The sequence below is a fragment of the Vigna unguiculata genome, chromosome 2 (genome assembly GCF_037176805.1).
Source record: "Vigna unguiculata cultivar grain cowpea cultivar isolate G323 ecotype 2 chromosome 2, ASM3717680v1, whole genome shotgun sequence".
Lineage (NCBI taxonomy): Eukaryota > Viridiplantae > Streptophyta > Magnoliopsida > Fabales > Fabaceae > Vigna > Vigna unguiculata.
In genome coordinates, this window is record NC_140793.1 from 35,224,218 (window position 1) to 35,239,370 (window position 15,153).

The window sequence follows — 15,153 nt, forward strand, 5'->3', positions numbered from 1 at the left end:
TCTATTGGGAAGAAATAGTTTGATTAGTCTATGTTTGATCACTTACCATTCCAGTGGCATAAACCATACTATTTGGAAATAAAAGTGAGATCGTGTTTATTTTTAAAAAGAAAAATGATTTGACTATTAAATTTTAATAATTTTCTCTTACAACCTTACGTGTTATTTTTTAAGTAATTTTTTTTTATTTTTAATATTCAAAAATCACTTAAAAAATGACACATTATGTTATAAAAGAAAGTTGTCAAAATTTAATAGTCAAAATATCATCGTCTAAAAGGAAATAATGATACATACATACCTTTATTTTATCTACATCTATTACATACTTTTTTTTTTCTATCTCTCTTATCACTATAAAACTATTATTTTTGTTCTCTCTAAATATATATTAAATGCTAATACAATTATTTAGTATTCATGAATATTAAAAAAAAAAAGTTTAAGTACATCTTGCTACAACCCGTGAGATGAATAAATTTGTTGTCCAAAATCGACATCTGTCTCATCCTCTTTTAATATGTGATGATATGGAGAATGTAGAGGTACCCCTTAAAAACAATTAAAGCCCAAAAGTTATAGGTTTTCTTTCATCACGTGAATTCTTTATATACCTTTCGCTAAATTGTATGTGATGTTTTTTTTTTCTTTTTTTTTTTTATTCTTCTTTTCCTTTATCTTTCATTACCCTTTCCTTGCCTTCACTTTTTTTACATTGGAGTTGCATATATTCTTTCATACTTTCACCGTTTTATGAGCGCACACAGTTCTCACCATTTGTGTCACTATTTATGTTTCTAATATGTTCTTAAAATGTGTTTGAAAATGAACTTTTGGAGACAGATGAAATGAAATGGAAGCTTTTTTCTATTACATTTTAAACTAAAACGGTTACTGTACTGACATTAAACATATTAATGTCTTTAATTTTAAAAATTATTCAATTAGAAAATAGTATTAAATTAAAATAAATAAATAAAATCTAAGCATGCCCCTCTTAGAGAAAAAAAAAATGTGACACGACATGTTATGAGAAAAATATTTATAGTGCAAAGTAGCTCAGACATGTTTTGTGTGGTGTAGTTTTTGAAGTGTGTTCCCAACACATTCACGGATCATATATGGTGTGGATCAGCTTCACGAGAGCACCTTCTGTTGTCTCTCATGTCTTCCTCTGTGCAGACACCAAAAACAACTTCATCTTTAGTTAACTCTGCTCCCTCTTCTATTTTAAGAGTCATACTTTTAACTATAACTCAATCCTACGAGATTAGAAAATGAATTTTACATTTTATTTATATATTATAAAATTATCTTATTTCTGGTCAACTTAGAAATTTTCAACATTCTCTTTTATAATCATTCAACCATGTCTTTTTTTTCTGACTGAAACAAAAATAAAGTAGAAGACAAATATCTTCTTATGCTGCATGGTGGAGTAAATACGTGGAAGATTTCATCTAATCTTATTGTAGTCACGTTACTGAAAGGGTTAAAGTGAATGGCCTAAACTAACACAACCATATTCACGAGAGCATTAACAACAGTAAATCAAATAAACATAACTACCTTACTTCTACAAAGACAACAAAAATATCTAAATTTGTCTGAGAAAGTTTGTCTAGTGATATGAACTTAGGTACACATACACAGTTCAACATTCAAATTACTTGTTCCGGTACATCCAATAAGTTTTACATTACTTAAGAGACGAGATCAAACACAGTTTAAATACTCTTTCCTTTCTTTATCATTTGAGACATATTTTAAAAACAAAACTGTAACGAAATCTCACGCTTCAAAGCAGACAATACCTCGAAAACATGGTTGTTAATCCTAACAATGCGGTTGGAACATTAATAATTTTTTCGCACCTAATCTTCAGAATTTAACCGCTGAAGAGGAGATAAGCAATATCTTAGAAGTTGGAATTCTTGATGTGGAAGGAAAGGATCCCAAGATAATGATAAAACCAAAGTTTCAAATTTTATGGAATATGATTCTGCATACTGATGACAGCGAGGAAATTGCTTTAGCACTTGTTAGCAGCAGATTGTAACATTTTGTGAGTTTTTCAGTTGGATTGATCTTGATCTTATTCCATTGAACCCATAAATGCACTAATGAACTGCTGTGGATATACCTTCCCTGACATGATAGTTAAGTAAGGTATAATGTCTACACGACAAGATGGGAAAAAATGAAGTAACAGGCAACTTCTTAATCTTTGTCACAATTAGTTCACATGTCCGGTTAGTTCCTACGTTGTAATGCAGTTTGGTGGAAACTATAGAAATCATGTTCCATTGATTTCTTTGCTGATTCTTTTAGAAGATGATTTTGTGGTAATATTATGTTATAAAGCTGAGATGCGAAGTGATGAACCAATAAAGTATAAAATTTGCAATCCCATGGGAATCTTGTTATAAAGCTGAAAAGTGGAAATCATGATGAAGAAAGCAGATTAGGGTTCATTCTCGTTGAAAATATGCAGGGGACCAACCACTCCGCGCGCAATCATGCTCTGCAAAGTAAACAAATGAGTCATTATAATATGAAAATTTATTTTCTAATATAGTTTTGTTACAAACTTTTAACGATACACAGATTTGATATGTATTAAAAATTAAATTTTATAAAAAAAATATTGTCAAAATATCATGATGCTTATAAAATATCATCTATGATTTTCCACTTTTTTTTTCTCAAAAATCAAGTTTTTCTCAATTACCATATTGGTTGGATGATTTAGGCTTTATCAGTCGCAAAAATTTACTATAAAGTTGTTGTTTTGGTACAAACCTTCTCATATGTTACAATTGTTTGGATTTTTAGGATTTTTGAAAATATGAGAGATATAAGATATATGAAAGATATATGTGATATGTTATACGGAGTAATATCTTGTTATATTTTATAGATATACCCTATATATAGAACAAAATATAACAAATATCAAGTATTAAATATTTAGAATATCTCACTCCTAATATAAAATAATAACTAATTTCTAAAACTGAAATATTTTCTAAAAACTAATTTAAATAAAAAAGATATTAAGTAATATTTTTCAACATTCCTCATTGTTTTATATTTTCATATTTGATTTTTATTTTTCTCTTTCTTCCATGGCATCACATCGATAAGGTAGTGAAAATCGTGAATATTTTTGGCATTGGGATAGCCATTCCACCCATTTCATCGAGATCAAGAAGACATAGTCTATCATAACTAGTTCCCGCCAAGAAAAAAAGGGCAGCACCAATAAATCCGTGAGAGATTATTTGTAAAATAGCCTCATTCAGCCCTGTCTCTCTTATAGAACCAATTCCTAAAATTAAGAAACCCATATGAGAGACCGAGGAATAAGCTATTCTTTTTTTTACATTGCGTTGACCAAGAGATGTTGAAGCTGCATAGATTATTTGAATGGAACCTAATAACATTAACAAGGGAATATATATATATATATATATATATATATATATATATATATATATATATATATATATATATTTTCATATATGGTTATGGTCGTATTGAGAGATTGTGGTTTCATATGGTTATATGTAGAGATGGCAAATAAACCCGTCCCCGTGGGTATTATCCGAACCCGTCCCCGTTTTGACGGGGAATCCCCGCATTGACTGGGTATGGGTATGGGTATAGGGAATCCCCGACTTTTTTAGTTGGGTATGGGAATGGGTATGGGGATGTACATATTCCCGCCATAATACCCGTCCCCGCCATATCTCTATTCTCGTTTAAATTATTAAAATATCTACAATTAATTAAGTAACCATATATATATATATATATATATATATATATATGTATAATTTTTATCTTATCATAACCTTTATGTAATTATGTTAAAATGATGTATATTAATTAAAATAATTTATGCTCACATTTGAATATTTTTATTATTTTTTTAATATTTTTATTTATTATATATTTTCCTTTCACATGAGAATGTTTATACTCTCAATTTAAGGTAATATAAAAAAAATTCTTTACTTATTATTATTATTATTAACTTTTGTTTAATTTGAATAACTCTTTTGTTTCATTAAAATAATTTTCGTTATTTTTCAACCACTGAGTATATATGTTGATATTTGAAAAGTTTTCTTAGTTCTCTAAGATATTTTTCATCTTATCATACCTTAATTATACATTTGATTTCCTTTGTGTGATTTATTTCGATAGTCTCTCAAATTATTTCTAAAACACACATTTGTTAGTTTTTTAATATTTTTATTTATTATTTATTATTTTCATCATGTAGAATAATATTTCGATATATTCTATCTAATTATTTTTTATTTTATAACTCATTATTAATCATACTGTAATTTTTTCACTTTAATTGTATAAATAACTTTTATTTACTACAATATAAAAATTTAATGTAATTGCTAATATTTTTTTGTCACTATCCAACATATATTGAAGTTCAAAATATACAAAATCTATGTCAAAATTTTATTATTATATTTATTATTTGTTCTTTGTGTCATTTTGATCAAGTGACATATTATAACTTTTATTAGTGTATAAAAAAGAGATTCATTAGAATTTAAATAATTGAAGTAAACAAACATTTAAAATATATTTTAATTTGAATATTTGTTTTCCTTTATATTTTTTTGAAATATTTTTTAATTTTATCAACTAAGTTCATCAATGTTGTAGTTTACAAATTTAATAAATGTTTTGGTTCTCATAAAATTTTATTTGGTATTCTAATCTAAAATGTAGATAATTATAATTTATTTTAAAGTATTTGATATGGAAGAAACAATCATCCTCATAATATTAAATATTTGATAATATTATGTTTTCTTTACCGTAATTTTTTTTCTTTTATAAAAATTAATATTAGTTAGAACACAGGTACGAGTATGGGTCGGTGGGGATGAGACAAAAGTTTGATACCCGTTGGGTTTGGATATGGGGATGAATTTTTTATGCGGGGATGGGTATGGGATAACGAAACCCGTCCCCGTCTCGTTGTCATCCCTAGTTATATGACATAAGTTTTACACATATAAGGAGGCCTTCAATCGTATTAACCCCAAAACCTTTTGGCAATGATGTTATGGTTCTTTATTCTTATATAGTGTTTAATTTTGTCTATTATATTCAATGTGAGACTTTGACTCATACTTGAACTATTCTCAACAACAATATATTTTTATAATTTTTTTTTTTGAAAGATTTCCAAACCTTCTCGTATATTTTCGCAACAGGTAATTACTTATATAAATAAAAAAACTTATTAAGTTATGATAACAGTTACCAATTTACTAATTTAAAAGGTGACTTAATTTTTTTATATAAAAAATTATAAAATTATGCTATTAAAAAATAATAAAATTATAAAATTATACGTGATGAGAACAGAATAAAATGACGTGATAAAATAATAAACATGTCAACATCAATAAAACTAACAATAAAAAATTTAATTTAAAAGTTTTAAATTTATTAAATATTTGACCTACAATTAATACAAATTTATTAAAATTCAATTGAAAATTTTTAAATTCATCGCACCTTAAAGCATAGATGATTTAAAACATATATATCTAGAAACCTAGAGTTGAGGTTGTATGAAAAGATGCACGAGGGGACCTAAAAACTACACACCTGAATAACTTGTGTTGTGGCTGGATAATGAAATGAAGCACACATGAGAGGTCTACTATTTTCACTGTGCTAAAAAATGAGAGAGACCACAAGTGTGGACCCTATTTTAAGGTTGTTTTCCAGTGGGCATGAATTGATGAAGATGCAAAAACATTAATGTGTGCAAAGAATAGCAGTAGAATTAATAGATGTATGTGTAAAGCGATGGTGCTGTTGAGTGTGGTGGCTTGTGACTGCATATGCACGCTTGAAAATTGGCCCCTTCAACCATTCACTCATCTCAATGTTTAGTAGTAGTAACCTTTAAAGCCAAGTCAATTATGTGCCAACCCAAACCACCTCCTACTTCACTTCACCACCATTTTTATATCAAACTTTCACTTGACATATTTCAAATATTATCAACATCAATTTAACGAAAGAAATTAAATTGATTTTATTTAAAAAATATAAGAATCAATAATTCATAATATGAAATCCAAATTACTGATTAAGACAAAAAGTAATAAACATATAAACTGCAATGTTAAAAGTTGAAAAAAAAAATGAATTTTGTGAGTATATAAAAATATTTAATGATACATTAAATGCTTCTCATATGGTTAAGTATTTATTCATGTGATGAGCTAGATATTTTTTGGATAATTGTGGGCCTCAAAAAGAAAACCTAAACTTTGCGGTTGTCAAACTAAATAGTGCCTAACAAATACAAAAAGTGGCGTTTGTACTTTAAACAAAGTCACTGGGTTCCTTTGAATGTCATTAAATGTGACTTCCTTGTTGGCTCCAAAGTACCATTGGATTTTTTTTATACTAACAACGGTAAAATGTAACAAATTTATTATACAAAGATAGTGATTTATGTTCTATACTTAGTTATTTACAATTTATTTATATTATATTGTTGAGTAGCATTTAGGTGAGGTGAGGATTGGTGAACAATTTTTTTGAGCTACATTACATATGACATGTTCAATTTTGTTGAAGGGTCGTTTTCATATTATTATAAAAGGAAACGAGGAATTTATGGTATTAATTGGAGCGTGGGGTTTTTCTTTTTATAAGTAATTATTCTCTTAACCCCAAACAAACACAACTCATCAACGTAGACTTTCGCCTTGTTTTGTTATCTAATGCCTCAAAACTATGAATATTATGTTAATTTATGGATATATATGAAAAGGTACACTTTTTTATTCTGTAATTAAACAAAAAACAAATAAAAAAATTACTTAAGCTTCTAAAAAAATTAGAAAAAATGTTGTATGACACCATTTGATGATCATTTTGACAATTTGTATAAAGATAAAATAGTATTAATAAAAATTAACTTTTATATTTTTTAGAAGAAAGAGAAAGTAAATAGTAATGATGAATAATATCAAATGATAATAATAAAGAGAGTGATGTCAAAATAGTGTCTGAAAAATGATAAGATGATTATATAACAATCTAAGATAACTCATTTCTGACCCACACTTTATATCATCCTCTTCACAGTTACATAAGTATATACAAATTCTTGGTCAAGGCTATATAATAATTCAATTAATTAAAGAAAACACGTACATTATTATAAATTACCTAACATGGCTTAATTCATATGGATAAAAAAATGTGATTAATTCCTATGAATAAAAAAAAGGTATCTAGTTAAACGTGTTAACTTTACTCTCTCTTTTTTCATGAATTTTTAGGCAGCAGCAGCAAGATCGTTTATAATGTATGAGTATTTTATACCTCACATAAAAAATATATTCAAAGTTATGTAACAAATAAATAAGAAATAACGTGACTTTATTAAACATGAATTGGGTTTATCACAAGGAATCACACTATACCAAAAGTAATAAATCATGATTTGAATCTCCTTAAAAGAAGTGTTTAAGTAACATTTGACCATGCTTTTATAAAATTGCTTAGAAAAATAAATGTTAGTGAAATAAAAGAAATTAATTTCAAAGTATACGAAGTGTGAATTTGAGTAAAAAAAGAAAAGAAGTTTCAAGATATATTAAATTTGAACACACAACACTTTTTTTTTCTTGTTCAATTAAGAATAATTTGTTATAATAAATGTTTAACAAGGAAAACCCTCCGTCTATATTATAGTCAATGAACACTACATTTAATAGTACAATTGTTTCTGTATTAGATATAAATTAGTCTCAATAAATATAACTCTAGCATTAAAGTACGGTCAATTTTATTTATATTTCTACGTGTGTCATATTGATCGTTAATTAAGGGTTTAAATGTGACCGTAAAAAGAATTAAGTTATAAACATTTATTATTTTTTTAATTATCAAATATTTGTTTAGTTCTTATCACATTTTACTTAAAATCCTGTTCATGATTATTGTCGTAAAAAACAAGAATAAAAACATGTAACAATAGACAATGAGCGTTTTATTAGCATCAGAAACAGCGAACCTTAATTTTGGAGATTGTCGTTGAGGCAGGGTAGCTGAGAAGTATGCGCATCTTGTTTATTACATACTTTTTTGTTTGTCTCCATTGAAATTTTTGTTACTACTTACAGTATCAACCATTTCTTAGAAACAACCAATTCCAGCAAGGATTTCAGGTTTGTAAAGAAAGACCTAAATCAAATTTCTCTAACTTCCCTTTCAAGGCCAAGACAATTTTTCTTTTCCCATGCATTACTCTTACGCCTTCTTCTCTCTTCGTTTTGTTATGTTATTAATCACTAAATTAGATTCTTATGCACCACTCATTCCATTTGCACACGCAGGCGAATCGTTGTTTTTCAATTTAAATATGAAACCGACAAAAAAGGGTATTATGGGAATATGTCCGCACAAGAAGATACGTTATTGTCCGGTCCCATAAAAGCACAGGTCCGTGATATATTTATATATAACTGAAAAAAAATACACGATCGTCTTTCTTACCGAAAACAAACATTTTCCACCGAATTGTTGCTTTAATGGAATTAAAAATTACCATATTTTAGAAGCAGAAGCTTCCACTTTAATTCAGTATATAAATATAAATATATATTTTTTACTTATGTATGTCATCATCTGATTCTTAAAAGCCGTTGCTGCGAACAGAGACGACAACAACAGAGGAGCAACGAAGCGCACAACATCAGATCCACCTGATTCTGTTTTTTTTCATCACCTCATTCTCTGTTCCGTTTCCTCCTCTTCTCTGTTTCGCTTTGGCCCAATGAGTTGAGCCACATTGAAGGAATCCACGTGCAGTGGAGTGAGTGAGTGAGCGAGCGAGCGAGTGAAGAGGATGTTTCGTTCTGCGAGATGGAGGAGCGACAAGAACAGGGTAAAAGCAGTTTTCAAGCTGCACTTTCATGCCACCCAGGTCACTTTCATATTTCTCAGAATTTCAACTTTCCTTCTTCTTCTTCTTCTTCTTCTTCTTTTTCTTCTTTTTCTTCTCCGGAATTGTAATGACTGAAAAAAACAGACACCATGTTTCACCATCAAACTTGCGGATCAATTACCTCACCAGTCTAAAGTTTGAGTCAGAGATTTACAATCACCAGTTAAATGCCTGAGGGACAGTTTTATCTGTCTGGAGCAGAATTATGTCTTGAGACTCTTCATTATGTGGTCTAAAGAAAAAGAGACATTTTCTTTAACCCTTTTTTTAGTTTTCTTGAAAAATGAAAATGGAATTTGATGGTGTACCCGTAGTGCTGAATCATAATGGGATGGGAATCAACATGGTGAATGAGTTGTGGTGTTTGATAATTCAATTATAGGTGTTTCAATCTGGAATGGATGCGTTGGTGCTGTCTATAGTTCCAGGGGACATTGGAAAGCCAACTACGAAATTGGAGAAAGCTGCAGTTCGAGATGGAACTTGCAGATGGGACAATCCGGTGTATGAAACTGTGAAATTTGTTCAGGAGGCTAAGACTGGGAAAATCAGTGATAGAATATATCATTTTTTGGTTTCAACGGTATGAATTTTTCTCCCTCTCCGTCATTTATTGTTAGTTGTTTCCTCTTTTTAATGTGATCTGGTTTATGCGTTTTTTGCAGGGTTTACCAAAAGCTAGTTCCATTGGGGAGGTTTCTGTAAACTTTGCTGATTATGTGGAGACCACAAAGCCATGCTCTGTTTCTCTTCCCGTCAGGATTTCTCATTGTGATGCTGTTTTGCATGTTAGTATTCGCTCTCTTATTTTCTGATATATTTTTTTTTCCCCTAAAAAGAGTTGTGGTCCAGAGGTAAAGTTACTTGAAAATTCAGGGAAAAACTAATGAAAAACTTGAGTAAAACGTAAGTCAAAGCAATGTTGATCTAGGTAAATTTCATTTGGTGATTAACAAACAGGTATCAATTCAGAGGCTGCAAGAAAACGGTGATCGAAGGTACAAGGGGGAATTGCCATGTTATTATATATTTTTTCCTTTCAGGTTAAAGAGTTTGCCTCAGCTCAGTTTTTGATGATGCGGTTTCTTCTTGTTCGATAACATTCGCAGAGAGGAAGATGAATGCGAAGATTCCAAACTGAAATTCAACGATAGGAGCTCAAGGAACCAATTGAACAATGGCGATACGGATGAAACTTCCAAAAGTTATTCTTCTGAAGTAAGAATTTCACCCTTTTGAACTAAAGAATTGCCGTCACTTCTTTTCATGTCTCACCCTATGTGATAATTTTTCTCACTTTTTTTTCCCTCTTTTTGTGAAGAAGAGTGCAAGCATACGTTATCCAAGTTAATGTCATGCTTCCATAATTGAAAATTTCCTCGATATATAAATTAAACCGACATGTTCATTCTAGTTTATCCATGTCTTTTGTTGTTTCGCAGGATGTCTCTGCCAAAGCAATTGTAAATAGAGCTGAATTGAGTTCTAATTACAGGACATCTAGTGGTTCTGATATGACATTGTCAAGTTCTGATGACAGCTCTGGACTCGACACTCCCCGCGAAATTGGAACAAGAAAAAAGAACATCCACCTCAACACCAAAGGGTTTCTTCCGGATCCTGTTCTGCACAATGCTTCAGAATCTCAAAACCTTGCTCTCAATGCCTCAACATCAATGCATGATGCACATCAGAGATCACACTGGGACTGGTCAACCGGGTCGGATCACAGGCTAAGTACAGATGATGCAACATATGGTTCTCATCATAATTCTCTTCTAAGAGAAAGCTCCCAACAACAACAACCTTCTCCTTTGGAGATTGAAAGTCTCAAAGCTGAAGTAGCTGCTTTGGCAAGGCAGGTAGAGGTGTCGGACTTGGAATTACAGAACCTTAGGAAGCAAATTATGAAGGAATGCAAAAGAGGGCAGGATCTTACGAAGGAAATCGTTGTCTTGAAAGGGGAAAGGGATGCATTCAAGACAGAATGTGACAGTCTCAGGTCTTTTCAGAAACGCATGGAAGAGGCCAAAGTGAGAAACAGGTCACAGTTTGAAGGTGGAGACCTTCATGCTCTTGTTGAAGAAATAAGAGAAGAGTTGGATTATGAGAAAGACCTCAATGCAAATCTCAGGTTACAGTTAAAGAAGATGCAAGAATCTAATGCCGAACTGGTTCTTGCTGTGCAGGACCTGGACGAAATGTTGGAGCAGAAAAATAGTCATATGTGTAACCATTCCTATGCAAACGACCGGGATAAAATTTCAGCGGAGAAAAAGATGAACCTCTCTAAATGTGAAACGGATGATGATGATGATGAAGAACAGAAAGCATTGGAGGAGCTGGTTAAGGAACACACCGAAGCCAAGGAGACACACTTACTGGAGAAGAAAATAGTAGACCTCTATGGTGAAATAGAGATGTATAGGAGAGACAAAGATGAGTTAGAGATGCAGATGGAACAGCTTGCACTGGACTATGAGATACTGAAGCAGGAAAACCATGGCCTTGCATATAAGCTGGAGCAAAGCGAACTGCAAGACCAGCTGAAAATGCAGTATGAATGTTCATCTTCTCCTTCTGCAATGAATGACATTGAAATCCACATCAAGAATCTGGAAAATCAACTAAAGGAACAATCAGAAGATTTCACAAATTCTCTGGCTACCATCAAGGCCCTTGAAACCCATATCAGAAAATTGGAAGAGCAAATGGAGAAGCAGACACAAGGATTTGAAGCTGATCTAGAAGCAGTGACGCGTGACAAAGTTGAACAAGAACAGAGAGCTATCCAAGCGGAGGAAGCTTTGCGGAAGACCAGACTGAAAAATGCTAAAACTGCTGAGAGGCTTCAAGAGGAATTCCGAAGGCTCTCCACACAGATGACCACAACATTCGATGCCAATGAGAAGGCTACCATGAAAGCATTGACAGAAGCGAGTGAAATGCGAGCGCAGAAAAGGGTACAGGAGGAACAACTGCATAAAGTCAAAGAAGAACTTGAGTCAACCACTGCTGAGTACGAGGTAAAACTGAACCAACTTTCCAACCAAGTAGATACGATGAAAGGGCAGATACAACAGATGTTGTTGGAAATTGAGGACAAGTCCAAGCAGCTTGAAAGTCAGAAGAAGCACGAGGAACAGGTTAGTAGGGATTTCTCTAATGAGATCGGATTACTAAAATCTGAGATTGGAAAGCTTAACATGGAGATTTCATGCTTACTTGAGCAAGTAGAAGATAAGGAAATTTTAAGAACTGACTTGGAACTTATGAAGAAATCGGTAGAGGAATTTGAGGCACTTTTACAGAAAGGAACTGTGGAAAGAAATGAACTGTTGGCAACAATTGAATTGTTGAAGAAGGACGCAGAAGAGTCACTTAATGAACTAAACAGAATGATCCATCTCAAGGATGAAAAAGAAACTGAGGTCAGAGAATTGCAGTCAGAGTTGGAGGATGTCAGAGCTCAGTACAATGACCTGAAACTCTCTTTTTCTAAGGACGAAGTTGAGAAAGAAAAACTACTAAAGCAAGTTTTCCAGCTAAAGGCTGAATTGAAGAAGAAAGATGATGCTTTAATCAGCTCCGAGAAGAGGTTCAGGGAAAGCAGTGCACGCGCACAACTTATAGATGGAACTAAAAACATTCTAAAGAACAAAAAAACTGCTTCAGTTCCTCAGAATTCAAAGGAAATAGCCACTATGAGGGAGAAAATAAAAACGCTTGAGGTAAAGTTTCAAATGCTTGATGCCAAATGCTAATTTTTCTGCAATATTTGTCTTGCATCTTCTACCCATTTTTAACCCTTGTTTATTTTTGTTCTTGGGTTTTTTTTATTGCAGGGCTTGATACAGACAAAGGAAACAACCTTGGAAACTTCAAAAACTTCGTTTTTGCAGAAGGAAAAGGAACTCCAGACCAAAATTGAGGAGCTGGAGAAGAAAGTAGATGAATTCAACCGGAGTATAGCTTTGCAGAAGGTATACTCATTTGTTAACTCTAACTAAATTTTTGGAGAAGTTTCATTTCTTAGTTACACATATGGAATAAATGTATACATTTTCAAACAGGTGGTTGAGGATAGAAGTTTTAGTAGTTCGAATGAGATATCTGGTGAGCTAACATCGTTGAAGGAAAGAAACAAATCAATGGAAAGCGAACTTAAAGAGATGCAAGAGAGATACTTAGAAATGAGCCTGAATTTTGCGGAGGTAGAAGGTGAAAGACAAAAGCTTGTGATGACTGTACGGAATCTCAAGAGTACCCAGAGAGGCCAATAATAAGTTCCTCTTCATCATATCTTGGATTCTGCATTGTATAGTTGCAGCATCCAAACACATGGCATAACGAATAAATTAATGTGTACAATGGTAAAATACGTGAATTTTTCTTTTTTCTTTCCCTTCTTCTTCTTCTTCTTCCCCATTGGGTACCGTTTTGCAAAGTTATCAGTTTGTAATGTCCAAGTGTTACTTTGTTGCCAATGGTTCTCTCTCACTGTCACGTTTGGTAAACAAGGATGAGCTGTTTTCTTGTTTCTTTTTTTGCTTTTTTAAACATACATATTCTTTATTGTATCTGTAACTAGAAAAAATATTAGTTCTTTTATTATACATATAAATTTTATACATTTTTCTTTTTGCAAATATATAGACTTATTTTCTTGCATCGTTAATTAAACACATTGATAAAAGAATTATTAATAAGGACTTATTAATATAAATTTTGTATTAATAAGGATACCTAAAGAGTTCTGTTGGGCCGCATTATTATCCTTAGACCAAATATAACATGACAAGGTCGTTTGTTACATAAAAAAAACTTTTAATTTTGTTTGCTAACGATAATTATATTTGTTTAATACAGTTTTAAAGATGAAAATAATTTAAAATTTAAAATATGCATATTTAATCCTAAATAATATTTATTATTTATTTATGGTAAATCGTTTTCCTAGTTAGTTTCATTCTTTTATATATTATTGAATTTGTTTGGGATCAAATTAAGGATGACCGTTATTAATTACTAGAACCAAATAAAAGCTAAAGATGACAAATTTATCAAAATTTAGAGAAAATAGTGTTTGATAGCACACTCCATAAAATAGATCTAATTAAAGTATTTGTTTTAATATATAATGGTTGGTAAAGTGAGTTTTGCATCAATTTATATATTGTAAATTGATTTTATCTCAAGTCGATCTAGAACTTATAACACACTAACCTTTATGTTGGGACACATACATCTCGAGTGTGAGACTAAATATTAACTAATGATTCAATAGCGGGTAAAACAGTTGAGCAAACAAAAAACAAACTTTTTTAAAATGAATCATAGTCTATGACTCTCATATTATGTTACAAAATGAAGTTTAAATCTAATTCAATTTTACAAAACCGATTTGAAATATATGATTTAACTCTAATATTATAAATTGATTTTTTTAGATGATTTGAAACTTACAACAAATTTATTAAAAATGTAAATTGATGTAATACCATGTTGTGCCATTGTTAAAATGAGTCCTTCCTATGTCATCTAAGTAAATGTGCACAGATTGAAAGCTTTAAAGTGGCATTGAATATTCTGTGGAAAATTGAGAAAGGCATCACTGCTGAGCGCATACAAAGTTGAAAATTGAGAAAAAAAAAATTAATGTATCATGTATGTTACTGTATAGTTGACTCACAGACCCTATGAAATTTTATCGTTGATTATAAATGGTATTGTTGATAATTGAAATGAATTTATATATAATTTAATTTGTAGTGTTAAATGAGATTTTAAACTTGTGTAAGAGCATTTGAAATGTTAAAATAATTTTGGTTGGATTGGATTGTTTAATGTCTTTAAATTCCTGTGATTGTATTATTCATATGGTATTTTTGTTCAAATGAGATGTTTTTCTCTAGTGAATGTGGGAGTGAGACTAAATTCTTTTCTCAATTTAAATTTCACTAAAATTAAATGTTTTCAGTCAAGTAAAAATCAAGACAAATTGTAGAAGATTTTCACTCAAACAACAATTAGTTGTTCAAGCGATGATAATATTTATTCAAATAAAATTGCGTTGTTCAAATAATTCAATAAATTGATACTTTCTTAAACTCTTCAATATTATCTACCAT

The 15,153-nt window shown here is 30.9% G+C and overlaps 1 protein-coding gene across 2 annotated transcripts; it reads left to right on the plus strand.

The window, feature by feature from the left end:
* The first annotated feature begins 8,691 nt into the window (after positions 1-8,691).
* On the plus strand, positions 8,692-13,655 carry LOC114173807 (Myosin heavy chain-related protein). Of its 2 annotated transcripts, XM_028058431.2 has the most exons (8): positions 8,692-9,001; positions 9,405-9,605; positions 9,688-9,810; positions 9,983-10,020; positions 10,132-10,240; positions 10,465-12,753; positions 12,868-13,005; positions 13,096-13,655. In XM_028058431.2, the coding sequence occupies exons 1-8, from the start codon at positions 8,924-8,926 to the stop codon at positions 13,303-13,305; spliced, it is 3,186 nt and encodes a 1,061-aa protein (XP_027914232.1). In that variant the 5' UTR covers positions 8,692-8,923; the 3' UTR covers positions 13,306-13,655. The 2 variants fall into 2 exon arrangements, with proteins under 2 accessions (XP_027914232.1, XP_027914233.1); XM_028058432.2 differs by lacking the exons at positions 8,692-9,001; positions 9,983-10,020.
* Positions 13,656-15,153: the final 1,498 nt, after the last annotated feature.